This window comes from Lactuca saligna, chromosome 9, assembly GCF_052625555.1.
Source record: "Lactuca saligna cultivar CGN05327 chromosome 9, ASM5262555v1, whole genome shotgun sequence".
Taxonomy (NCBI): domain Eukaryota; kingdom Viridiplantae; phylum Streptophyta; class Magnoliopsida; order Asterales; family Asteraceae; genus Lactuca; species Lactuca saligna.
The window spans coordinates 1598776-1626752 of NC_136425.1; the positions used below are offsets into that span (position 1 = coordinate 1598776).

The 27977-nt window shown below is 40.9% G+C and overlaps 2 protein-coding genes across 3 annotated transcripts; both read right to left on the reverse strand.

Annotated features, from left to right (window-relative positions):
* Window positions 1-306: 306 nt before the first annotated feature.
* On the reverse strand, window positions 307-4159 carry BXL2 (beta-xylosidase 2). 2 transcript variants are annotated; one of them, XM_078973560.1, is made up of 4 exons: window positions 3638-4159; window positions 2864-3145; window positions 2105-2372; window positions 307-1995 (listed from the first exon to the last, which is right to left on the reverse strand). In XM_078973560.1, the coding sequence occupies exons 1-4, from the start codon at window positions 4070-4072 to the stop codon at window positions 638-640; spliced, it is 2343 nt and encodes a 780-aa protein (XP_078829686.1). In that variant the 5' UTR covers window positions 4073-4159; the 3' UTR covers window positions 307-637. The 2 variants fall into 2 exon arrangements, with proteins under 2 accessions (XP_078829686.1, XP_078829687.1); XM_078973561.1 differs by having other exon boundaries at window positions 3643-3945.
* Window positions 4160-8110: 3951 nt separating this feature from the next.
* Window positions 8111-8755, reverse strand: LOC145014776 (uncharacterized). Its single transcript, XM_078973217.1, has one exon. The coding sequence runs from the start codon at window positions 8753-8755 to the stop codon at window positions 8111-8113; it is 645 nt and encodes a 214-aa protein (XP_078829343.1).
* Window positions 8756-27977: the final 19222 nt, after the last annotated feature.

Consider the following 27977-nt stretch of genomic DNA (forward strand, 5'->3'; position numbering starts at 1 on the left):
ATATAATTGTTATGTTGTGATAGACTTCTGTGTATAAATAAAGGTTTTGCTTATTGTAAATAGATCATAGTTGTTTTATGTAAGATTTAAGTATTTTTAAAATTTTCCTCTGTGATATAATTGTTATGTTTTAATAGACTTCTATATATAAATAAGGATGTTGTCCATTGTAAATAGATCATAGTTGTTTTGTGTAAGATTTGAATACTCTTACAGTTTTTCTTTTTTGAATTTGGATGTTGGATGTGTGTGTGTGTGTGGGGGGGGGGGGGGGGGGGGGGGGGGGTTGTATGTTAGCCATTACAATTATGAAAATCTCTTATGACCTAAAATACCAAATTACCAAAAAATTGTAGCAAAAAGAAAAATCAGGTCTCGCAGCTTTGACCCAATTCAATTTGTTCATATTTTAATCTAAAAATACTAATCGAAATTTAAAGAATCTTCTACTTAAGTTTTTTCATATTTTGCCTAATTCGATCTGTAACTGAATGAGCGGAGCAACCGCCAATATTTAGCAATTGAAGTTATATATAGTGGAGAAGATTCATCCTCATCCATCCTCACGTCTGATCTTTGAGGTATACTTGTGAAAATTTTATATTTGTGCTTATGAATGCCAAAATCCAGCAAAAATTTAGGACTTGATCACCCCTAGCGGAGTCGATTGAATGGAGAGAAGATGTTTGATATCGCCAATGTGAAGACTATGTTGACCCATAGGAATTCTCCTAACACCAGACCTGTCAACAACACTCAAGAATTTGCAGACATGAATGTTTATAGGCACCCTGAGCTGTGTCCTAGCTGGCACATGGACCTTCGCAAATGCCACCAGCTGTTTGTGTGGACCCCAGTGACCAACCGGTGGGGTCGAGTACACAAGCAGCGTATGTGACCCATCTTTAGACCCTGCATTCTTAACATCCACTTGTAGACCAAGAGAAAGCCCAGCACACTTGGCATGCGTCACCCTTATTGCATTATTAGTAGTTGTATTCTTATGGCGACCGTCAACTGGAACCGTGAAAATTGCCGGAGCAGTAGCGAGCGTGTGAATGAAATTAGTGTAGCTGAAGCCATGACCAAAAGGATACACAAGAAGGGGGCCTTTGTAGAAACGATAAGTCCGACCTGGGTAACCCGTTGCTTCGTTTGATCTCATGTCCATTGTTGTCATTGGCACCTTGGAGAGGTACTCTTGTTTATACCACGTCATTGGTAGCTTTCCTCCTGGATTATGAGTTCCAAACAACACGTCAGCAATGGCAGTGCCTCCAGCTTGGCCAGGGTACCCAACCCAAAGAATGGAAGTGACTTTAGGGTCATGCTCAGCAAAAGACACATCAACAGGCCCTCCAGACATGACCACCAATATGGTGGGTCCCTTTGATGATGCAGCAACTTTGGTTACAAGTTCTTGTTGATAACCTGGTAAAAGCAATCCATCTCTGTCTTTGAACTCTGCCTCTATCGACTGGTCCAAACCCATGACCAGAACAGTTGCATCTGCCTGGCGAGCTGCAGTGATGGCATCACCAAACAAATGAGCATTCTTGCAATTTACGTTGGAGCAACCCCTGTGGTGAATGGTTCGTGTGTATCTCCCTATTCCTTGGAGAGGAGTTGTGTATCCACATGCAATACCAGCATAGTTTCCAATCATTGTCACGGTTACATCTGAATTAGGCCCAATAACAGCAACACTACGGTGGCGTCTTTGGGATAAAGGAAGTGAAGGCCCATGGTTCTTGAGAAGAACAATCCCTTGTCTCGCTGCATCCAGGGCAAGCTCCTGATTGCTCCGGGTGCACACATCCCTTGGCCCAAGCTTACCAAACACATCATCCCCTGATCCATCAAACATCCCTAGTCTCATTTCAACTGTAAGGGTGTTCACTAATGCACTGTCCACGTCAATCTCCTTCAACAGACCTCCATCCAATGCACCCTGTGTGTGGATTCCTAGGAATGGCCCACAGTCCAAATCCAAACCTAATTAATTAAACAGTACACAAGAAGAAGAAAAAAAAAAACATTAGTATAAGCATATTTTTACTCATTTATGAAAACTGAAATATTTTGATGATAGTTAATTAACCACCTGCTTTGATTGCATCTGCAGCAGCTTCTTCAGGGGTGGCAGTGTAGTGTTGATTATCAAACAATACTCCAACAGAGTCGCAATCTGAGACTATGTACCCATTGAGTCCCCAAGCCCCACGAATGGTGTCACGAAGAAGTCTAGGGTCAGCACAGGTTGGAATCCCGTTGACTTGATTGTAAGAGCACATAACACTTGCCACCTTCCCTTGCATCACACATTCTCTAAATGGTACTTCAAATGTATCTTTCATTTCCTGCTTGCTTACCTGCTCCATTCACATTCATTCATTCATATATATATATATTCTACCAATTCTTATAACCATTTAAATGAAGATATGTTTCCTATTAATATCCTAAAAGATCATTAAACATTAAATATTACACATACCATATATTTTATTGGATAGAATGATACTGGATAGAATGATACGTAGAAGAAGTAAAAAAGTATTTAATATATATATATATATATATATATATATATATATATATATATATATATATATATATATATATATATATATATATATATATATATATATATATATATATATATAGGGTGTTGGGTCAAGAACCAATTATCATCACACTAACCGAGGCATTCATTAATTATTGGTTCAATATATATAGTGACTGTCAGTGTTAGTGCACCTATTTCCAAAATAAGAATATCAATCACGATTCGGGTCTCTCGATCATACATTCATACTCATACCGATTATAATAAAATTATTGAAAGTAACGACGTGTTTACCTTGGCATTAAAATGGAAGCGATCGACCCCACTCCAGTTATCAAGATCGTAGGCAGTGTAGTGCTTGCAACACGCAGCTACCTTGAGGCGGTCACCGGGGAGGTTGCCCTGCAGTCCTCTGACATATCTGGCGGCGTATTCACCGGCGACTATTGGGTCTTCACCGGGAGTCTCTTGGCCTCGTCCCCATCTTGGGTCTCTAAATATGTTCACGTTTGGGCTCCAGTATGTTAATCCTGCCATGCCTCCATTGTACATTGCTCTGGCTTCATCAGACACCACCTAAACCCCACCCCATATATATAAATATATGAATATGATCACAAAATCAAGATTAATGGTGCTGTTGGCTATGCATCTACTGATTAACTAATTGAACTACATACTTACTATGTATTTCAACACAGGAAAAAAAAATGGAAAGTCTTAGAATCTTCTAGCATGTGGTGAGCCTCAGACGTACCGTTATATTTCTATTTTTGTTATAAGTGGTAGTATTTTTTTTTTTTTTTTCACAAAGTAAGCTACGCCTATTGCTTTTTAAAAGTTTTTTCCATAAAGGCAGAAAAAGAAAGGGAATATATACAAGTTATAGGTAAAATTACGTAAATACCCTACCCTTGGTGAATTGCTTTGGAAATATAACTTAGCTTGTCAGAGACATTGATCACCAATCACCACTACCATTTTGAAATGATTTGTTTTGGTTTAGTTTCATTATTAATTATTTCATTTGTAAATTGTAATAAAGTTATGATGATCTAGAGAACTCACCCTACCGATTTCTTCCCATAAGGACGCATTGAAGGAAGCAGCGGTGGTGATGACCTGAGGGAATGCGGTGGCGCCAGGGAAGTCACCACCGAATCTGGTTCCAGGACCCACATTAGAGACACCATGAAGAGCTTCCGACCACCATTCATACCCCAGCATCCCCAGGCGGGGCACTGCCGTCGCATTGTCCACCAACAGCCCGACCTTCTCTTTCAATGTCAGCCGGCTAAGCAAGTCCCTCACTCTCTCTGCGATTGGCAATTTAACCTTGCAAAACGGCAAGTCCTTCACGGCGGCGTTACTGGGGTCGCATGCAAATGGGTGACGATGACGGTGATTGTGATGGTCGGCATGTCCGGCCGGCCAAGAGACAACCAGGAGGAAGAGAATAGGAAACAAGTAGTGAGGTAGCAGGGTGTTGGCGGGCATATGCATTTTTAATTTTCTCCCTGCAGTCCCAGTGGTGGTTGTGAAATTAGAGGGGTAAGGCGTTGTGCATATATAACAACTGAATGATTGAGGTTTGGGTATGGACATATATATATATATATATATATATATATATATATATATATATATATATATATATCATTCTTTAACTAAATCATATCCGTGTCCCTAATTTAATCATACTGCCTTGAGTAAAAGAAAAGTACAAAATTAATAATTGCTTTTGGTGCAAGTTGTGTGGTAATATATATCGATTAAAAACATCTTCGAATAGTAGCAAGTTAGAAACAAAAAGAAGAAGTCGGGTTGTTATGAGTGAAAGTGAAAGAAATCGTTAAGAATACAATGAATATGGCACGTGGCAAGTTGGTATTTGTGGTTTGGGGGGTCGAATGGGCCCATTATAGAAAAGCTAAAGAGTACGGGAGGAGTTTTTTTTTTTTTTTAAAGGTCAAGTTGTAGGAATATGGTGTCAGGGAGATAAGGTTATCTATTTCTATTTATATTTTACTAAAGGATCATCGGGGTCATTGGAGGACTGGTAGTGAGTGCCAGTACTGCATGTGGTAGAGACGGGAAAGGGCGGCTCATCCGCTTACTAAGTAATTAGTACGGTCAAACACACGACTCCCACTTGCAAAAAAAATTAAAAATAATAATCGTGAGAAAGGATCAAAAGAACCGTGTCTTCGATACTTGCATCAATGCATGGTAGCATTCATTCATGTCCACTATGTGAAAACTCATTAATGCTTCTCTTCTTGTCAACCAGAAACATATTAATGTTCTTGTCGCTCCCAACGTACCAACTGATAATAAATTACTAATAACAAACGAATAACCTGATTATTATAATGGAACATACGAAAAATTATGTTTTTTTTTGGAAGGAGCCGATATATTAAAATAACCACGAATAGCAAGAAGCTAACATGGGAAAAGAAAACAGAAAAACATAGTCAATTACAAAAGAGAAAATGGGGATTGATTCCATTCAACCCAACTACAAATGTTTCCTTTGCCCTTCATTTGAGCCATGTAAACACCATTCCTTTCACATTTTCCACCACTATAGATGGAGCATAGAACACCTCTTGAAATAAACACCTGTTTCTATGTTTCCATAGCGCTCATATCATCCGGTAACATATAGCCATAAAACGTTCTCTTTTTTGGGATAACGACCCCATGTTACAGTTGACTTTAAAAGATCGCCTACACTGTGAGTTGTACACAAGTCTATACAACACCAAAGGAAGATTTGTTCTCGCACCTTGTAAGCATAAGGGCACTTCACAAGAATATGATCAGCACATTCCTGGTCACCAATACAGGATCCGCATAATGTAGACTCAATATGGGTTCCTCTATGTTGAAGTGCAATCGCGGATGGTATACGTCCAAGAGCGGCTCTCCAGATGAAGCAAATGACTTTTAAAGGAATTGTTCTACTCGAGTTTACTCTATACTGCACTGAGTTGTTTATATGTATGTTATCAATTTTCATCCTCAATGAAGCAATTGTGTATCTACCTTCTTTATTTAACGGACAAATCCATTTATCCGGTCCCGACTTAATTTTGAATTGTTCAATAGTCCTGTTTAGTCGGTCCAACTCTAAACATGTATCATGATCAACAGGAGTAGATTTCCATTGCCACAAAGGTCCATTATTAGTAATTCTTTCGGCTACGGTACAACTCTTTTTCTTTTCCATAACATATAGTAACAGGAATTGTGATTTTAGGGTACCTGTGCCATGCCATATGTCGTTCCAGAATTGGGTTTCATTGTCTGAATTAATGATCCTCCTGCATATACTGTCAAAACTTAGACTAAAGGAGTTAATATCTTTCTTTGTGTTGCCAATTTTATTCCATACTCCGGTTATGGTCTTTTTCGAAAGATATTCAACTGACGTATTTTGAAGAAGATGGATTCAAGTTATGGTACGACACCACAAGGAGGAGGGTTCGGTTTTCAACCTCCACCACCACTTGGCCATTAGAGCGATGTTTAAAGCCCGTATTGATCCCACTCCAAGTCCCCCATTATCTTTTGATGCGATAATCTTCTCCCATGAAACCCAATGGATTTTCTGCTTATTTTCGTTGCCTCCCCATAGAAACCTTCTACAAATATTCTCTAAGGTTTCAATAACGCCAATTGTTGCGTTGAAGAGCGATAGATAGAACGTGGGAAGATTCCCGAGTACCGATTCACGAGGGTTAGACGACCTCTAAAAGAAAGTGTTTTTGATTTCCACTTCGATAATTTGGCCCTAAATTTGTTAATAATTGGCAACCAATTCTTTTTTAGGTTCATATTAGCTCCAACAGGAACACCTAGATAGGTAAAAGGTAATGCATCTACCACACATCCAAGAATGTTGGCCCATTGGGAAGTTTCGTGATTTGAAGTTTCAATGCCAAAGACTTTGGATTTGTGAAAGTTGACTTTTAGACCAAATGATACATAAAAGCACTTTAAAATACGAGCGATATTTTTCAAGTTGGACTTGGACCATTCACCGAAAAATAAAGCATCATCAGCGTAAAAGAGATGAGAGATTTATGGTCCATTTCTTGGAAGTTGTACTCCGGCGTATATTCCTTTTTCTTTTTCAAATTCCATTGCTTATATTTAGGCCTTCCATAGCAATAATGAATAGAAACAGCAAGAGTGGGTCTCCTTGCCTTAATCCTTTGGTTATGTCGAACTCCATTGTTAGGGAACTATTGACCATGATCGACACACGAGATGAAGAAAGACAACCTCTAATCCATGAGCGCCATTTGTTGTCGAATCCCATCTGAAGTAGAATGGAATCTAAGTATTCCCAATTGATAAAGGCTTTGTCAAAATCAACTTTAAATAGGAGAACCTTCTTTTATACACGTTTCGCCCAAGCATATACCTCATTTATTATTAAAGGCCCGTCCAAGATGTTACTGATGGGTTTTATACAAACAATCCTATGTGTACATGCAACCCTAGCTTTGAATCTATGTCTTCACTATTAGATATTCAACATTATGAACACAAGAATAAAACCCTAATGTACAATGCTATTTTTCGAAATTCACATAAAAGGTTAGATCACATACCTCTTGTTGTTATATTGTAATAACAACTCAAATCTCCAAACCCTTTGTCTTGAAAGCAAGCACCACAAATGCAATGCCTCTAATGGCTCACAAACACCACAAGCAATTGGAGAAACTATATATATATATATATATATATATATATATATATATATATATATATATATATATATATATATAGAGAGAGAGAGAGAGAGAGAGGAGAAACAAAAATCGGCCTGGGTATCTCCAGAGAATAGGTGGAATGATTTCTGAAGGCCTAGGGGTCTTTATATAGGGTTAGGATTAGGGTTTCAGTCCTTATCCTTATCTGATTACTTGCCCACTAAGCAACCATAATATAAGCCTTGAAAAGCCCTTATCCCTTGGACCTTGGATGATTTTAAAGATATCCTTATCCTTGAAATCGTCCACCCTTTAACAAGGATAATCATTGCCCTACTTTGCAACTATCACTTAATTACAATTCAGCCCCTCTAGTTTAATTAATTACACTTGATCACAAAATTAATTCCTAATTAATTATTAACCAATATTAATTAAACAAATATGATTTCTCCTTTAATATATTATTCTTATAACATATTAATAAATCATAATAACCTCTCTCTTCATCTATTTCTCCAGTCAAGTTGCTTTGTTGAAGGCAACCCAAAAGGACCATGCACAACCGGGTCAAGTACTTACCAAATATGGTTACAACCATAGACACTAATCCAACAGTTACACCCCTCCACATATGCTGATTGAACCTCCCCAATGACACTGCCAATAACCTGCTTGATTCTAGTGGCTAAGATCTTTGTGATTATTTTATACAAACACCCGATTAGATTTATTATTCGGTAGTCTCCAAGCGTTGATGGACCCTTAACTTTTGGGGAGAGGGTAATAAAAGAGGATTTACATTCGTGTTTCAGTATTTTTTTATGAATTTGAGAGTGAATCCATCAGGCCTAGGTGCTTTATCACTACCGCAAGCCCAAACAGCTGATTTGATTTCTTCAAGGGTGATCGGGGCTTTTAGACGAATAGCATCCATCATGGAGATTGAGCGAATACATTGGTTGATCAACTTAGGTCTAGAAACCCATTGCTCCTTGAATTCATTTTTGAAAAATCTTAAAGCTTCGTCTCTAATGTCTTTTACTTCCATGATCCATCTCCCATTCACCATAAGACCTGATATTTTGTTTTTCCTTATGTTGTTATTTATGAATCCATGAAAAAACTTCGTGTTTTCGTCCCCATCGATAGTCCATTTCACACATGACTTCTGTTTTAGATTCATAACCGAGACTTTCTCGAGTTCAAGTATCTTTTGAATTCCATTGCTCCGAGTTGTCAATTCTTCACTAGTTAGGGTCTGAGTTTCGACTATCTTCTCAATGTTGGCTACAGTGTCTTTTAACTGCGTTAGTTCTCGTTTTTCTTTTTTGTGTTCTTCACGTCTCCATTTCATTATCTCCTCTTTTATATGTTTTAATTTAGCTGCTAGATATGTGTCTGTTGTACCATATCCGTTGAACCTTCTCCATATTGGATTAGTGTCTAAGTCCATAACTATTTTGGTATGTACTTGACCCGATGGTGCATGGTCCTTTTGGGTTGCCTTCACCAAAGCAACTTGATAGGATGAATTATGGAGAGAAATGATTAAATATGATTTATTAATATATTATGAGAATAATATATTAAAGGAAAAATCATATTGTTTAATTAATATTAGTCAAGAATTAATTAGTAATTAGTTTTGTGACTAAAAGAGATTAATTAAACTTAAGGGACTGGAATTGTAATTATATGATAATTGCAATTTGGGCTATGGATTGTCTTAAATTAAGGAGTGGAAGAATTCTATGGGGAAGCCTATAAGGAAATCGTCCAAGGCCTTAATTAAAGGATTCTATGGGTTGCTTAGGGCTTAAGCATCCAAATTAGGGTTTCCTTGTTAGATAACCCTAATAGCCTCACTATATATAGAACCCTTAAGGCTAAAAAACGTGGGGAACTTCTCTTCTAGGGTTAGAACACGTTTTGGGCAGCCTCCATCCTCTCTCCTCTTCATCCGCTTGCTTATGGTGTTTGTGAACCTTTAGAGGAGTGACATTTGTGACTCTAAGCTTTCTAAAGTCAATACAAGAAGGATTTGGGATTGTTATTGCTACATAACAATCAAGGTAATGTCTTAAACCCATTCTTATGTTAATATGATTACTTGTATGTTAGAATTAGGGTTTATAGTCTTGGATAACTTGCATGTACAATAGAGAAACCTAGATCCAAACATTAGGGTTTGTATTGAGCACATAGGATGTTCTTATGACTAAAACCCATCAGTGGTATCAGAGCCTAGATTGGTTTCTATTGTATTGATGCCTTGTATATTGAAAAAAAATCGATTTTTGTGGTTTTGCATCATGGACTCGGCGAGTTCATGGAGGTACTCGGCGAGTTCGAGCGTCAGATGGAGCTAATTTCGGGATTTCTTGCTGTTTATCTTTGAGATACTTGCATTTATCATATTAGATCAATATAAATCCGATTTTATGATATATTTGACTATATTCTTGATCTAATTGAAGATATTTATCAATTAATAAAATATTTGTTTCCTTATGTGATAATTGATTAATTATTTTAATTAAATTGGTAAATTGTTTTGCAACAAATCATTAAATTAATCAAATACAGATAATTATGTGATTAAATGTTAATTTAGATTATTTGTTATTTGATCCTTGTTGTTATGAAAAGTTTCATATTTTCCCCTTTAAGTTTTATAGTTTAAATTTGAACCCAAAAGTTTTGTTGTTTTGAAATTTAAATAGTTGAAACCCTAATGTTTTGAAATGTTTCAAAACTTGCCCTCAAGTTTTGGAATTTAAATTTTGATTAAAAGTTTAATTTTGATGTATATTTAAATTCTAAACCCTAATGATTTTGAAATGTTTCAAAACTTGCCCTCAAGTTTTGGAATTTAAAAGTTGATTAAAAGGTTTAATTAGGAATGTTAATTTCTAAAACCCTAGTAATGTTTTGAAAAGTTCAAATCACACCCTTGTGGTTTTATTAATTAATTAAGGTGTATAATTAAAAGAGGTTTAATAAATCCATAAAAGTTTAGGTTTACAATTTAATTGAACTAAGAGTATAATTGTTAAATTTGACCACCTAGTATTTTAAAAGTGTAAAATACACCCTATACTATATATAACATTAAAAGTCTAACATTATATATATATATATATATATATATATATATATATATATATATATATATATATATATATATATATGAGTAAAATTCAGTCTTACCATTAGTAGGCCTCATTCAAGAAGCTGGTCTATAAGGGGTGTTTAAGGAAATTGCCTATAATATGACTATTGAATGGGTATCCACTCTTACCCACCGCACTCTTGACTAGTTGAGGGTCGTTAGCCGAACGGGTAGGATAGGACGAAACCTTCCATTATAAGTATAATGAAATACAAAAGTAACTAAATGTTTTCACAAATTCCCAATCTTAGTTACTTAGGCAAAGTGAATTGATGCAATTCCATGAAATTACACTTTGTGCCCTTGCGAAGAAGTTAGTGGATCGTGTGTGGTTTATCGGCACACTAAATGGTTCTAAGCAAAGGTAGAAAATGGTGACTCAATGTTTGTCATAGTTCAGTGGAGCGTGTGTGGTTTACCGGCACATCGAATAGGTGACTGTAACATGTGAGGGCACCATGTAAGTTTGCATGGTTATTCACACCCGCTTTGGGATCCTCGGCATCCCAGTCACAAACAAGAGGGGCATATCGAGATTTAAACATGCCATTGAAATGTTCAATGAATCTCAAAGGATCTAGGAGTTTTCATAGATTTAAAACTTAAATTTCTTTTTGTTTTTCATGGTGGAAATTAGTGAATCGTCATTCACTTACCTTCAAATATTCTGCAACTAGATTACGACATCCCATTTCTAGGTTGTAGCGTATTGTGTTGGGTCCTAGCTTTAGTATCTCATTTGGGTGATTTACAAAGGACTCAATCGATCAACTAACTTGAATTCGTTTTCTCCCGTTTTGTAGATGTCAAAGTTCGACAACTATGATCTTCCCAAATCCCGTGGGACAAGCATTCCACATGAAGATGGTATTCCACGATTCGATCGAGGAACAAGATATCATGCTTCACTTCCTCCACCTCCTCCAATTGTTCTCCCTAACCCACAAGATCGAAGAATTGAAAGGTTCAACATCACTAAATCCCTATTGGAAATGAAACATGAAGATGGTAAACCTGTGTGTGCCCACGTTCTAGGAATGAAATCACACATTGATAGGTTGATAATGTTGGGTGTGTCAGTCCCGGATGAGTTGGCTGTGAATTGGGTTTTGCAGTCACTTCCTAAATCATATAATGAGTTCAAAAGAAAGTATTATATGATGGATCATGACGACAACCTCATTGACCTAACTTACATGCTCATTGGTGCTGAATCAGAAATGATTTGGCGAAGCAATGGAGCGTATTTGTTGGGAAAGTCAACCAACCATACTTCCAAGGACGTTCTAGGAGAACCAACCTGCGTTTGCTGCCAAAAGAAAGAGCGTTGGATAGAAATCTGCCCCAAGAGCCTGAAGATTCCAAAGATGGGAAAGTCAAAGAGTATGGTTGCGCTTCAGGTAAAATCCACTATCTAATTTCGTTAAGTTCCTATTCATTGATTCAAAATACATTATGTGATAAGATTGCATTTGAATGTTTTGTAGGATCGGTGAAAAGAAAGGAAGCTTGATGAAAGAGCAAGATGAGTCCAATCACAAAGAAATGGATCTCGATCGCATGAACTTGAAGATTAGATTTTGAGTTTAGATAGTTATGATAGAGTTGCTAGAAATTTTCTTTTTGAAATGCATAGTTTTCAATGGATTTTGCATTGTAAGGACAAATGTTTTCCGCTGCTTTTATAAATAAAATAAATTTTCGTTTGACTTATTTATTTATTTGTTTATTCCGTTGCAATGAAATCGTTATGAAAATTGATGTTTTCATATTTCTACAACGAATGGATATGATTCTTATTTATGGAAATGTCGAGAATTTACCAAATAAGGAGAGTTTCTCATCGCCCAAATTTCAATTGGTTGCATGATGAATGAGAAATTTCATATTTGGAAATTAGACTAATGCATTGACAAAGTGTCAAGTGAAGGACTAGGAGATCGAGTACACAAAGTTGTGTGTTGATCAAGTTCACCATAAGAGTAACAAAGATATTCGTCATGATTTACTAAAGGTTTAGTAAATATGATTATACTTATAAGATTAAGTGTAATTCGGAATTGATTAAAAAGGTTTAAATCAATAGCAAAACGAATAAGAAGAATCATGTAGGCAGAAAGATAAAAGGTTCTCCATTCTAAGAAGAAGGGAGAGTACCTTCTATGTTTTATGATAGGTCTTAATGATTAAGAACCATATCTCAAATGATCCTCTAAGTAAGTCTTAGTACAATTGAATGTCTAAGAAGAGGAATCAAGAATTGAAGAAATGGTTAAATCAAAAAGTCAATCATACTACGTTCCAATAACAAGTCTTAAAGTTAAGATTGCGACAATAAGTGACAAGTATTAAGAAGGTTTATGACATTCATTAAATGTGGAAAGTTGTGATGTCTTGGATAAGACAAAGACCAACTAGGACCAATTTATGAAGTGTTTTGATAAAAACTACACTAACTCTTGAATATTTGTTTGTCAAGAAATGTTTATTGACAAGAGAATCTTATATGTCAGAGAGTCAGTAGGAGTCTTAATGGTCTTGAAAACTTTCAAGAACAAATCAAATAAACCTTATCGATCATCACTAGCACACGAGTTGAGGTTTACAACCTATCGTGTTGACATTATTTTGTTTATGTGTCGTTCCAATTGAGTTAATTATGCATGTGAGTTCTATGAGTTCTCATTTTGAACGCATAAAAGGCAAGGCACCTTAATCAATGAAAGGTACATTGGTAGGAAAGGGTAAGCTGCTTAACTACTTGGAAGACATGGTGGGCAGCTGTGCCACCATAAGGCAAGAAATCAAGATTAAGAAAGTTCGATCCATATGAGTTTGAATTTATCGTAAACTTTGGTTTTGACAAATTCACATGGATAGGAACAAATACACCGTTTAAATCTAAGTGTCATAAGATTTCCTCCTTCATGAAAATGATTGTGAGGAAATGCTTTCACTAAGAAAGATTTTAAGAAGATAGTGATTGTAAAATTGCATTCTTGAATTCGATTATGGTTACGGTATCCCTTTCCATAATTTGAATTGTGAGGTTTGGCAATTAGTCTTAAGTGTTTAGACATACATATGAACTATCTAAGGCAAAGATGTATAAGTTCGAGAAGCCTTGATAAAAAAATTATCAAAGCATTAAGTATTAGAAACATGGACTTAAGAAATTCAATAGGTATTGTTTTTCTGAAAGTTAAGATGTTTATGAATACATGTCAAAGCTAGTGGGAGCATAAGTGTTATGTTTATAATAATCATCATGATAGTGGGAGCATAAATGTTATGACTGTATGATTATTAAGGCAAGTATTGCAAGTTGGCAATATTAATTATAGAAAACAAGAGTCATTCTTTGCAAAGTCGTAAGGATGGAATAGTTGTTTTGCTATAATTAAGGGAGAGAATATTATGCTTCATTTCAAATCTAAAGGCTTAGGTTGTGGATTGTTAATAACTTAGTCAAAGAAACATAGTGTGTTCTTAAAATTTCGATTATGATTAGGCATTCCTTTTCACAATTCGAATTTTGAGAACATAGCAAATAAAACATTATGTGTCGTGTCCCATACGCTTCGGGTATAGGATCGATTGCAAATGCTTTAATGTTTGACCATTCTAAGATTTTCAAAATGTCTAGCGCATTTAGAGGGAAAAAGGACTAGAATCGGTTTTGACTAAAATAATTAAACAACTATCAAAGGACAATCCAAAGTTCGACGAGGATTGGTTGCTTATGAGTAGTTGGAAGCATGGTATTGAATGGACCATATCGACATTATTATGAATAGAAAATATTCTATTAAGAATGAGTTGTCATATGGAAATTATGGAAATGTTTCCATATTGGATGGACCATATCGACATCATTACGAATAGATAAGATTCTATTAAGAATGAGTTGTCATATGGAAAATATGGAAGCGTGTCCATATTGGGAATTGAATATTGAAAATCTATGTCTAGATTAGAAACTTTTATGCAAAAGGATGTTCAAATGAATGTACTTTGAGTGAGAGACATCATATCTAAGGAATTGTCTTGTAACAATCTCCGATAGAAGATTTTGTAATATCATTGGCAATAGTCTTTGTGACTTTGGTGCAGTGACATTACGAAAGAATCATTGCATGGAATGTTAGAATCTAGCATATTCTATAAGTAGCAAGAATTTGATATTCTTTCACTTATGAAAAAGGATTTGGAGTTGTGAAATGAGAATGATTGGAAATGTGTTCAATTTGATCTATTTCACAAAGTAAGAACCATAGGTAAACATTGTGTGCATGCTAGGAGCATGGGACAAGTGTAATAATTCAAGTAAGAAGTTGATTACCCGAAACGACAAATAATGAGTAATCGATATGGTGATAAATAAAAGGAGTTTTATTTATACTCAAAGGTTTAAGGCCATATGGGATTAGTATTATTCTTGTGTTTCACTTTGCATATTTTGACTTCCTGAATAATTTAATTGGTTAAGAACAGTCAAATTATTCGAACGGGCCACAGTCGTTGTATGTTGGAAGTAGGTATGAATGAAGACTGTCATGAATTAGTGTGTGGATTGTCTAAAAGAGTATTAGACATAAGCAAATGTTTGCTGTAACGTTCATGAGTGCTTATGAATATGAATTTGAGCATTGGATTAAACCCACGCTCACTTGGATCACTCCATGAATTGTATCACGAGTGATTGGTGAGACGATAACATCTTATATTCTTGAAACCGAGATGTGTGAGTTGTATCTTGCTAATCGGTTGCACATTGATAATATGAAAACGCACTAGTAACTTGGTGTTATAAAGCATATTGTTGTGTGTGATTCGGTGAGTGAGTGCAAGCAAGCATTGTATCAAAGTTTATCCGTTCCTTTTATCCAAAGAAGGATAAAAGCGATATCTTTGGGCCCCTTGATGATTTAGTGATGACAAACGTAAATGCTCGGCCGGGCTAGGGCTAATTTGATTTGTTCAATTAGTCAGTCGTCATAAATTGGAGATCGAGAAATAGTACAAAGAGAATGATTAGAAATCATGTCTTACGATGTCTAGAATGGAGGAATATATGATCCCTTATCTAAAGGACACACGTATCTGATAGGATCAGAGTTGACAACGGCTTTGGAAAGCAACGATTGCAGATCAGGATCTGAAGTCATACGCATAATAGTTATTAGACTTATCCAAGTGGGAGACTGTTGGATTAGTGTCTAAGTCCATAACTATTTTGGTATGTACTTGACCCGATGGTGCATGGTCCTTTTGGGTTGCCTTCACTAAAGCAACTTGATAGGATGAATTATGGAGAGAAAGGATTAAATATGATTTATTAATATATTATGGGAATAATATATTAAAGGAAAAATCATATTGTTTAATTAATATTAGTCAAGAATTAATTAGTAATTAGTTTTGTGACTAAAAGAGATTAATTAAACTTAAGGGACTGGAATTGTAATTATATGATAATTGCAATTTGGGCTATGGATTGTCTTAAATTAAGGAGTGGACGAATTATATGGGGAAGCCCATAAGGAAATCGTCCAAGGCCTTAATTAAATGAGTTTATGGGTTGCTTAGGGCTTAAGCATCCAAATTAGGGTTTCCTTGTTAGATAACCCTAATAGCCTCAATATATATAGAACCCTTAAGGCTCAAAAACGTGGGGAACTTCTCTTCTAGGGTTAGAACACGTTTTGGGCAGCCTCCATCCTCTCTCCTCTTCATCCTCTTGCTTATGGTGTTTGTGAACCATTAGAGGAGTGACATTTGTGACTCTAAGCTTTCTAAAGTCAATACAAGAAGGATTTGGGATTGTTATTGCTACATAACAATCAAGGTAGTGTCTTAAACCCATTCGTATGTTAATATGATTACTTGTATGTTAGAATTAGGGTTTATAGTCTTGGATAACTTGCATGTACAATAGAGAAACCTAGATCCAAGCATTAGGGTTTGCATGAGCACATAGGATGTTCTTATGACTAAAACCCATCACTCCAAGCATTGTGTACAATTTCATCAATTCCATTTAACAAAAGCCATGAATTATAGAATTTGAAGGGGGAGGGGTAAAATCTGACTTTACTGATTCGAGAGTGATTGGGCTATGATCATATAGTTCTCTGAGGTGTGTCATGACTATGAGAGAAACGAAAGCATTTAGAAATCCAGGACATGGAAGGAATCTATCTAACTTATTGAGTTTCGCATCAGTCTGAGTCATGTACATGTATTTTTCAACGCCCATGTTGAAATCATGTATCCCTTCTTCGTGAATGAATTTATTGAAAGCTGATGCACCGTATGGGAAAAATAGGGAATTGAATATTTCTCCTGATCAACATACGATGTTTAAATCACCAAACATTATCTATTTTCCATTTTTCTCTTGTTTAATTTGTAGTAGATCCACCCACAATTTGTTTTGATCCATGAGATTATGAGGTCCATAGATGTTAGCGAAGATAGTTTCTCCTGGAACTCCTACCCATATACCAATTATAATTAAGTAGTTTCTTGCTTTGATCACCTCTAATTTTTGGAAGAACCTTGAGTCCCTGATGGAAATTAGGCCACCTGATCTCCCACACGAGTTTGTTCCTTCGAAGTCAAATTCATCCGAGTCCCTACATCCCCTGATATCTATTTTGGAATAATCTGTAATTTGAGTCTCCTGAAGCCCAATGAAGTTGCTCTTGTGTTGAACCTTCAGACGTCTTGCCCATGTAACTTTGATGTCCTCTCCAATCCCTCTTATATTTAATGAGAGGCAATTCATTTAGTATAGGTTTGCACATCTGTTTCACCAATGATTTGAGCTAGGATAGGATTATTTGCTTCGATCTGGAATCCCACCTCGGCCCCTATTGCTGCAGTTTGAGTGATTTCGTTGGATTCCATATTGTCAGTATTTTTCTTCCCGCTATTTTGAAGTTTCTTGACATCTAGGTTTTTATTTAGATCCAATGTTGAGTTCAGGATGTTGTGGTTATCTGCAACGAGTATTTTCGTGAATGAATTGTTGCCAAAGGTTGCTTGTATATTCTCGAAATAGGAGGGTGAGCGATTACCTTTCCTAAATCGCTTTCTCTTTTTGGTTAGTCGACCACCGCTGTTGGAATCAGAGTTTATGCTGGACTCATTTGGTTGGGTTTTGGATTTGAATTGGGTAGGATGTGATGTTGGAAAAGGCCCAAAACATCCGAATAAATTAGGAATTGACCCAACTGGTTTATTAGCCGGGTATGACCCAAAAGTCATAGTGTGGACCCCAAAAAAGTAATCTCCAGTGTTTAATACATTCTCTACGCGTGTATATGCCAATGGATCATTCTCACTGATCTTCAACTCGGGGATTCCTGTAACGACTCGTTTCCGGTATGTTAATTAATTGTTAATGGTCTAAGTCTTCAAGAGGGACTCGGCGAGTTCTAGCCTGACTCGCCGAGTTGGGTCGCGCATTTTGTGCACGCGGGAGCCGGCGACTCGGCGAGTCCATATCCCGGACTCGGCGAGTCCGTCCGTCTGGGTGAAACCCTAAATCCCCGGGTTTGCTCACTATTTAAACCCCATTATAGCCTCATTCTCGCCACTTTCACCCTGTGAGCTCTGTGAGAAACCCTAACCCTTCCATTTGAGAGCTTATAAGTGATTTAGTTCCATTTTGTGAAGGTGTGAAGAAGGAGAAGAAGAAGGAAGCAAGGAAACGAGTTGTAGTGCAAAGATCCAAGATCAAATCTGAGCTTATTGAGGTATTTTCGGAGTTCCCTTCTGGTTACATGCTTAAACTTCCATTAGAGCTCTTTTAAGGGCTATTTGATGTTGTTCCAAGCCTTATGTTTGCATGAATGTGTTAATAAGTCGAAATACCTTTGGATTTGAGTGTTGGGGTGTTATAGAGCCCAGATCTACTGTCTTTTTGGGGTTACATTGCATATTAGCCATGGATCTACTCTTGTTGTGCATCTTTTAGTCTTATTTCCCTTATTCATGAGGTTGTGCACGTAAAGTTGGAAACTTTACATGGTAACACAACTTATTGGACCTAGATCTATCATTTGCATGTGTTGGATTCAAGAGAAATCGAGTAAAAATATGTTGCATGGCGGCGACTCAGCGAGTCGGAAGAACGACTCGACGAGTCGGGTCGCGAGTCCTGAGTTCTTCAGTTTTATCAGTGTCGAGTGGACGAGGTGAGTTAGGGAGTGGACTCAGCGAGTTGAGAGTAGACTCAGTAATGGAGGGACTCGGCGAGTTTGTTCATACAACTCGGCGAGTCCAAGGCAATCTTCTTGGGGATCAAGAACAACTCGTCGAGTCTGTTCATCCGACTCGGCGAGTCGGATGAAGATCATCTGAGTTCTTGGATCCAGAGGGTACTCGTCGAGTCGATGCCACACTCGACGAGTACCAGCGTGTAAGAGTTGAGAGGAAAGTCTAGGACTCGGCGAGTTGGGTATCCCGACTCGGCGAGTCAGCCCTGAGTAAGTTGACTTTGACCAAGGGTAAAAGAGTCATTTTACCCCGAGTGTAGTGTTAGTGATTGATTGAGTGTGTTTATGGATTTGTAGCCGAGGAGATTCAGGAGCAGCAGCCGTTAGCTTTCCGAGCCACACACTCATCCGCTAGCTTACGAGGTGAGTTTCCTTCCAGTAGGGACGGGTCTAAGGCCACAATGCCGGCCCGTTCAGTTAGTAGTAGTTCCGGACTTCGGTCCAATGTAGTAGTTAGTATGTTTGATGCCTCCGTGGTTCAGACATAATTTATGCGCTATGTGTATGTGTTTATGTTCCGGGCTACGGCCCGATGCAGTATGCAGTATAATTGTTATGATATGCTATACTATGCTCAGTCAGTTCCGGACCTCGGTCCGATGCAGGGGACACGGTCCCAGTCAGTTCCGGACTTCGGTCCGATGCAGTCAGTTCCGGACTCCGGTCCGATGCAGTTAGTTCCGGACTCTGGTCCGATGCAGTTAGTTCCGGACTCTGGTCCGATGCAGTTAGTTCCGGACTTTGGTCCGATGCAGGGGACAAGGTCCCAGTCAGTTCCGGACTTCGGTCCGATGCAGTTTCCGGGCCCCGGCCCGATGCAGTGGGCAAGGCCCAATATGTGTTTATATGTTTTGTATGGTATGTGGTAATTTGGGGGAGCTCACTAAGCTTCGTGCTTACAGTTTCAGTTTTGGTTTCAGGTACTTCCGCAAGCAAAGGGAAGAGCTCGGGGTGACGGCATCGCACACACCACCGCCTCAGCTTTAGTCTGGGATTGATTTAGTTGTTGATTTGATGTAGTATGATACAGTTTCCGCACAGTACTTTATTATATTTTGGGACATATCACACATGGTTTATTTATATGATACTCTGATTATAGTTTTGATTATATTAAAAACAAAAAAAATTTTGGGTCGTATTTTTGGTCGTTTCAAGTTGGTATCAGAGCCCTGGTTTGAGGGATTCGGATACACTCTCAGGCGTATCTGAACTCAAACTAAGGGAAATAAAAGATTTTTAATAAAATGTTTTTACAAAAGAATTTTGAAAACACTTAGAAGGAAAGAATTGTTTTTAACAAGATAGAGGTGTGTGCATGCGGTCAACCGAGCTCAAGTAAGTACTCCCAAATTACCCATACAAGTTATTTGTTCAATTTCAGTTTTAGTAGAACAGCATGCTAGAATAGGACTAAGGATGTAGGAGAATGCCTTATGTGCCTGCTTATGTGTTACAGCTTTATGAATATTGCATGCTAGAATTGAGTAGACAGCAGTAGGATAGCCTGTCTAGGTTATGCCTGATAGTATGAGCTTAGCATCCTATGCTAGTACAGTTTCTTGTTATAAGAATAGTTTGCGTGAGTCTGTTTCCCTTGTCTGAATGCTGCTTGCTTTGTGCTTAGTGGGGTTTCGAGTAATGAGAGTTAGCCATTAGGTGGACATGTTACACCACATGTAATCAGGTTTGAATAATCCCAGAGTGCTGGAACTGGCCCTACTGCGCAGCTCTTGTTTGAGTCCAACCGTTGTAGGGACGGATCTTTTACTTGAAGGATTATCCGATCCTCATCACATGTGATGGTGTTCAGGTGATGGCTAACTGGCAGTGCGAGGAGACCTACAGCAGCTGAGGACCAGTCGTATTGAGTTCGAGTTTTCTCTAGGGCAAGCCTAGGATGAGAGTAGCAGAGAATAACAGCGGTAGGAGTAACTTGGGGAAGTCGAGGCAGTTCTTGAGGAAAGTACGGATAGATGTGGAAGGTAGTAGGGGCCCATACTACTGGAAGCAGAGGATCCGTACTCGAATCAAGGAAGGCCAAGATAAGACCAAGGAGCTAGTAGTCATATCATGATCCCTTGAAATATTTCGGTGTTCTGATGTTGTTGTGATATGTTTCAGAATGGTAGTTTTGCGTCCGAGGCCAGCAGCCGACAGTTCAGATGCCGGAGGGGGATCAGGATCGGGATCAGACCCGGAGGTCGGACAGATGGATGAGCAGACTAGAGAGTTCCTTTCTTCTGAGGTTACTCGCATCATACTTGAGCAGACTCCTGTGATCTTCGGTTCGATCAAGGAGGGCATTTTGGAGATGATGGATGAGAGACTGAGTACTTTCCGTACTGAGATGGCGGTCGTGATGGGGTCGCGCACACTCACTTTCAGGGAGTTCAGGGCATGCGGAGCTCCTGACTATCACGGGGCACGGGACCCCATAGCGAGTACCAGGTGGTTGGCGGATGTGGCCAACGCATTCCACACTAACAGATGTCCCGAGGGGGACAAGGTCAGATTGGCGTCCTGTCTCCTGAAGGACAGGGCACGAGACTGGTGGGAGGAGGTAGGACATGCCATCGGGGATGATGCGGCATTGGATGCCATGACCTGGGCTGATTTCTCTACCAGGTTCAGAGCGGAGTTTGCACCAGTCATCGAGGTGCAACAGTTAGCCAGGGAGTTCCAGGATCTTACCCAGACTACCGAGACAGTGGCGGAGATCACCGCCAAGTTCAGGGAGAGGGCCCTTCTTGTTCCACAGTATGCAGCCGATGAGGAGATGAAGAAGGCCCGTTATCACGAGATGTTGAGGAGTGACATTCGTATGTTTGTGAGCCGGTCCAGTTGCAAAACACTGGACGACATGATTGCTAGAGCCAGAGAGAGGGAGATTGATCTCGAGATGGAGAGGAAGAGGAAACCGGAGGCGGTTTCGGGTACAGGCAGTGTGGGCAAAAAGCCCAATGTTTCAGATCACAGGTCCAGGGGTCAGCAGAGCCACGGTCGGTGTGGCAAGTGTGGGAGGTTGCACGAGGGGGCGTGCAAGGCAGGGAGTTCCGGCTGCTACAAGTGCGGTCGGACCGGACATATGAGTAGGGATTGTACGGCCCCTGCCACTACGGTTACAGCATCGGATCTGATTTGCTTTCAGTGCAATCAGAGGGGACACAAAAGGTCCCAGTGTCCCAGTTTAGCTGCAGCAGGGAAGGTGCTTGCACCCGCCCCTGCCACCTTGAGGATCACGGATGGCCGGCAGGGCCGAGCTGATGCGCCAGTGGCGAAGAGCAGGGCATTTCAGATGACAGCGGAGGAGGCGCGAGCGACTCCTGATGTGGTGACGGGTATGTATATTTCTTTCATCTTTTAATTATTAATATATCGTTTGAATATTATTTGATGGTAAGTTTTATTTAGGGTCGTTCACGGTGAACGGCATCCCTGCTTTGGTATTGTTCGATTCGGGGGCCACCCGATCATTTGTATCGCTTGCGCTTAGCAAGAGATTTAGCAGAGCTCCGGGGGAGCTGGATTGTCCATTAGAGGTTGAGATAGCAGATGATAGGACCGTGAGGGTCGATAGAGTATATAGAGGGTGTTCCCTTCAGATATTTGAGGAGCAGTTTTCAGTGGATTTGGTTCCGATTCCCCTGCGCGGGAATAAAGTTATTGTGGGTATGGATTGGCTAAGCCCCAATGGGGCGGTGATTGATTGTGAGCTTCAGCTAGTGAGGGTTCGCACTCCCAGTGGGGGAGAGATAGTGATCCAGGGCGAGAGGCCCCAGCGAGAATTGACCTTCTGCTCTGCCGCTAGGGCGAGGCGCTACGTTCAGCAGGGTTGCGCCGGTTATGTAGCCTACGTCTTGGATGCCCGGGATAAGGGCAAGACGACGATCGATGATGTTCCTATTGTTCGAGATTACCCGGACGTGTTTCCCGAGGATTTGCCGGGGATACCTCCTGAGAGGCAGGTTGAGTTCAGGATCGACCTGGTTCCTGCTGCGGCTCCGATAGCCAAAGCACCATATCGACTTGCTCCCCCTGAGATGCAGGAGTTGTCTACACAGCTTTAGGAGCTGTTAGACAAGGGTTTCATTCGGCCGAGCAGTTCGCCTTGGGGAGCGCTGATCTTATTTGTGAGGAAGAAAGACGGGTCGCATCGGATGTGTATTGATTACCGGGAGTTGAACAAGGTAACGGTGAAGAACTGTTACCCACTTCCGAGGATAGATGACTTGTTTGATCAGCTCCAGGGAGCGTCTTGGTTCTCCAAGATCGACCTACGCTCCGGTTACCACCAGATGAGGGTCAGGGATGAGGATGTATAGAAGACTGCTTTCAGGACCCGGTATGGTCATTATGAGTTTGTGGTGATGCCATTTGGGCTCACCAATGCCCCAGCCGCGTTCATGGATCTCATGAACCGCGTGTGCAGACCGATGCTGGATCGGTCAGTGATCGTGTTCATAGATGACATCTTGGTATATTCCAAGACATAGGGGCAGCACGAGGAGCACCTGCGGGAGGTGTTGGAGACTTTGAGGAGGGAGAGACTTTTCGCTAAGTTCTCCAAGTGCGAGTTCTGGTTGCGCGAGGTGCAGTTTCTTGGGCATCTCGTTAACCGGAAGGGTATTTTGGTTGACCCGGCCAAGATCGAGGCCGTGATGCAGTGGGAGGTCCCGAGGTCTCCATCTGAGATTCGGAGCTTCCTAGGATTGGCAGGGTATTATCGGAGATTTATTCAGGACTTCTCCAAGATAGCAGTGCCGCTCACCCGACTAACCAAGAAGTCGGTGGTTTTTCGTTGGGGGCCTGAGCAGCAGGCGGCGTTCGAGACTCTCAGGCAGAGATTGTGTGAGGCTCCGATTCTTACCTTGCCAGAGGGTGTTGAGGATTTCGTGGTCTATTGTGATGCTTCGATCACGGGTATGGGAGCAGTGTTGATGCAGCGAGGCCATGTGGTGGCTTATGCCTCGAGACAGTTGAAGCCTCACGAGGCTAATTATCCTACCCACGACTTGGAGCTGGGGGCAGTTGTATTTGCCCTCAAGATTTGGAGACACTACCTTTACGGGGTCCGCTGTACTATCTATACAGACCATAAGAGTTTACGATACCTTATGGATCAGCCGAGTTTGAACATGAGACAGAGGAGATGGTTGGACGTGCTGAAGGACTATGACTGTGAGATCCTGTATCATCCAGGGAAGGCCAACGTGGTGGCCGATGCCCTGAGTCGTAAGGTGTCGGCGGCCCCTATCAGGGATTTGTGTATGAGGATGACGGTGATCACTCCTTTGTTGGAGCGGATCAAGGAGGCTCAGATGGAGGGTCTCAAGGAGGAGAGGCAGAAGTGCGAGAGGATAATAGGCCGAGTAGCTTCGTTTGATTACGACAGTCGGGGTTTGATGACGCTTCATGGTAGGGTGTGGGTACCGTACTAGGGTGGGGTACGGCAGGTATTGATGGACGAGGCTCATAAGTCTCGATTTTCTATCCACCCAGGGGCGACGAAGATGTATCGAGATCTTCGACCTGATTATTGGTGGCCCTGCATGAAGCGGGACGTCGCTTGGTACGTTGAGAGATGCTTGACCTGCCGGAAGGTCAAGGCGGAGCACCAGAGACCTCACGGCAAGATGCAGCCGTTGGATATTCCCGTGTGGAAATGGGAGGATATCACCATGGATTTTATCACCAAACTTCCCAGGACCGCACGTGGAGTGGATTCGATATGGGTAGTGGTGGATCGGTTGACGAAGAGTGCCCATTTTATTCCGATCCAGGAGAGTATATCGGTGGAAAAGTTAGCCGATATCTATGTGCGAGAGATTGTGGCACGTCATGGAGTGCTGGTATCGGTGGTGTCGGACCGGGATGTTCGCTTCACATCCAGATTCTGGAAGCGATTCCACGACGAGATGGGTACTCGTCTCCATTTCAGCACCGCTTTTCATCCTCAGACTGACGGGCAGAGCGAGAGGACGATTCAGACTCTCGAGGACATGCTTAGGGCATGTGTTCTAGATTTTGGGGGCAGTTGGGATACGTATCTTCCCTTAGCGGAATTCTCGTATAACAACAGCTATCACGCGAGCATTGATCGACCTCCTTTTGAGATGTTATATGGCAGGAGGTGCAGGACCCCGATTTGTTGGGGCGAGGTCGGTCAGCGGGTCATGGGGAGCACCGAAGTGGTGCTCAAGACGACGGAATTGATCCAGCAGGTCCGTAGTAGACTGCAGACTGCGCAGAGTCGGCAGAAGAGCTACGCCGATAGGAGGCCTTCAGACTTGGAGTTCCCGGTGGGGGACATGGTTCTTCTAAAAGTCTCACCTTGGAAAGGTGTCATCAGGTTCCGGAAGAGGGGCAAATTGGGCCCCAGATTTATTGGACCTTTCAGGGTTTTGGCCCGGGTGGGTCGGGTTGCTTACCGGTTAGATCTTCTTGAGGAGCTCAGTTTGATACACAACACCTTCCACGTGTCGCAGTTGAGGAAGTGTTTAGTGGACGAGACAGCAGTCGTTCCCTTGGAGGACATACAGGTTGATAGCGGCCTGAATTATATCGAGAAGCCGATAGCAATTTTGGAACGGAAGACCAAGACCTTGAGGAACAAGGTAATTCAGCTGGTAAAGGTGCAGTGGCAGCACCGGAAGGGGTCTGAATGGACATGGGAGGCTGACGAAGAAATGAGAACGCACTACCCGGAGTTATTCGCAGATCCAGCCGTAGCAGACTTCGAGGACGAAGTCTGAGTCAAGTGGGGGAGAATTGTAACGACTCGTTTCCGGTATGTTAATTAATTGTTAATGGTCTAAGTCTTCAAGAGGGACTCGGAGAGTTCTAGCTTGACTCGCCGAGTTGGGTCGCGCATTTTGTGCACGCGGGAGCCGGCGACTCGGCGAGTCCATATCCCGGACTCGGCGAGTCCGTCCGTCTGGGTGAAACCCTAAATCCCCGGGTTTGCTCACTATTTAAACCCCATTATAGCCTCATTCTTGCCACTTTCACCCTGTGAGCTCTGTGAGAAACCCTAACCCTTCCATTTGAGAGCTTATAAGTGACTTAGTTCCATTTTGTGAAGGTGTGAAGAAGGAGAAGAAGAAGGAAGCAAGGAAACGAGTTGTAGTGCAAAGATCCAAGGTCAAATCTGAGCTTATTGAGGTATTTTCGGAGTTCCCTTCTGGTTACATGCTTAAACTTCCATTAGAGCTCTTTTAAGGGCTATTTGATGTTGTTCCAAGCCTTATGTTTGCATGAATGTGTTAATAAGTCGAAATACCTTTGGATCTGAGTGTTGGGGTGTTGTAGAGCCCAGATCTACTGTCTTTTTGGGGTTACATTGCATATTAGCCATGGATCTACTCTTGTTGTGCATCTTTTAGTCTTATTTCCCTTATTCATGAGGTTGTGCACGTAAAGTTGGAAACTTTACGTGGTAACACAGCTTATTGGACCTAGATCTATCATTTGCATGTGTTGGATTCAAGAGAAATCGAGTAAAAATATGTTGCATGGCGGCGACTCAGCGAGTCGGAAGAACGACTCGACGAGTCGGGTCGCGAGTCCTGAGTTCTTCAGTTTTATCAGTGTCGAGTGGACGAGGTGAGTTAGGGAGTGGACTCAGCGAGTTGAGAGTAGACTCAGTAATGGAGGGACTCGGCGAGTTTGTTCATACAACTCGGCGAGTCCAAGGCAATCTTCTTGGGGATCAAGAACAACTCGTCGAGTCTGTTCATCCGACTCGGCGAGTCGGATGAAGATCATCTGAGTTCTTGGATCCAGAGGGTACTCGTCGAGTCGATGCCACACTCGACGAGTACCAGCGTGTAAGAGTTGAGAGGAAAGTCTAGGACTCGGCGAGTTGGGTATCCCGACTCGGCGAGTCAGCCCTGAGTAAGTTGACTTTGACCAAGGGTAAAAGAGTCATTTTACCCCGAGTGTAGTGTTAGTGATTGATTGAGTGTGTTTATGGATTTGTAGCCGAGGAGATTCAGGAGCAGCAGCCGTTAGCTTTCCGAGCCACACACTCATCCGCTAGCTTACGAGGTGAGTTTCCTTCCAGTAGGGACGGGTCTAAGGCCACAATGCCGGCCCGTTCAGTTAGTAGTAGTTCCGGACTTCGGTCCAATGTAGTAGTTAGTATGTTTGATGCCTCCGTGGTTCAGACATAATTTATGCGCTATGTGTATGTGTTTATGTTCCGGGCTACGGCCCGATGCAGTATGCAGTATAATTGTTATGATATGCTATACTATGCTCAGTCAGTTCCGGACCTCGGTCCGATGCAGGGGACACGGTCCCAGTCAGTTCCGGACTTCGGTCCGATGCAGTCAGTTCTGGACTCCGGTCCGATGCAGTCAGTTCCGGACTCCGGTCCGATGCAGTTAGTTCCGGACTTTGGTCCGATGCAGGGGACAAGGTCCAGTCAGTTCCGAACTTCGGTCCGATGCAGTTTCCGGGCCCCGGCCCGATGCAGTGGGCAAGGCCCAATATGTGTTTATATGTTTTGTATGGTATGTGGTAATTTGGGGGAGCTCACTAAGCTTCGTGCTTACAGTTTCAGTTTTGGTTTCAGGTACTTCCGCAAGCAAAGGGAAGAGCTCGGGGTGACGGCATCGCACACACCACCGCCTCAGCTTTAGTCTGGGATTGATTTAGTTGTTGATTTGATGTAGTATGATACAGTTTCCGCACAGTACTTTATTATATTTTGGGACATATCACGCATGGTTTATTTATATGATACTCTGATTATAGTTTTGATTATATTAAAAACAAAAAAAAATTTGGGTCGTATTTTTGGTCGTTTCAATTCCAATCGGTTGTCGGTTATTGGGAAATGACGAGTCATTATTAACTGCATTAATTATTACCTCAAATCCCTCCGTTGTCAGAGGAACGGATTCCGAGCAACCGTTGTTCACCTCGATGCCGAAGATTTTCTCCGGTGCCTCACTTCTGTGGATTGTGCTTCCAATCTTGCAACTGTTCACCTCTGTATCATTAATCTCAGTAAGAATCTCACCTTCCTCCATGTTGTTTTCCATATCTACCTAGGTTTCAGATACTCCATCCACGTCACTTTCATCTTCCTCTTCATCGGTGTCGTTGTAACCATCTACAGCTAAGTCGTTTTCTACTTTGTCGAAAGGAGCAGGATGAAAGGGGGACCAGTCATCGGTGTATTCAACAATTCCTACGGTGTATGTTTTGCC

Excerpts from the sequence above, each read along its gene's own strand:
- LOC145014776 (XM_078973217.1), bottom strand. The coding sequence starts at position 8,755 with ATGGACTTAGACACTAATCCAATATGGAGAAGGTTCAACGGATATGGT.
- BXL2 (XM_078973560.1), bottom strand. The coding sequence starts at position 4,072 with ATGCATATGCCCGCCAACACCCTGCTACCTCACTACTTGTTTCCTATT. Across the intron at positions 2,373-2,863 it reads GCTTCCATTTTAATGCCAAG|GTAAGCAAGCAGGAAATGAA; the intron begins GTAAACACGTCG and ends TGAATGGAGCAG. Across the intron at positions 1,996-2,104 it reads TGCAGATGCAATCAAAGCAG|GTTTGGATTTGGACTGTGGG; the intron begins GTGGTTAATTAA and ends TTAATTAATTAG.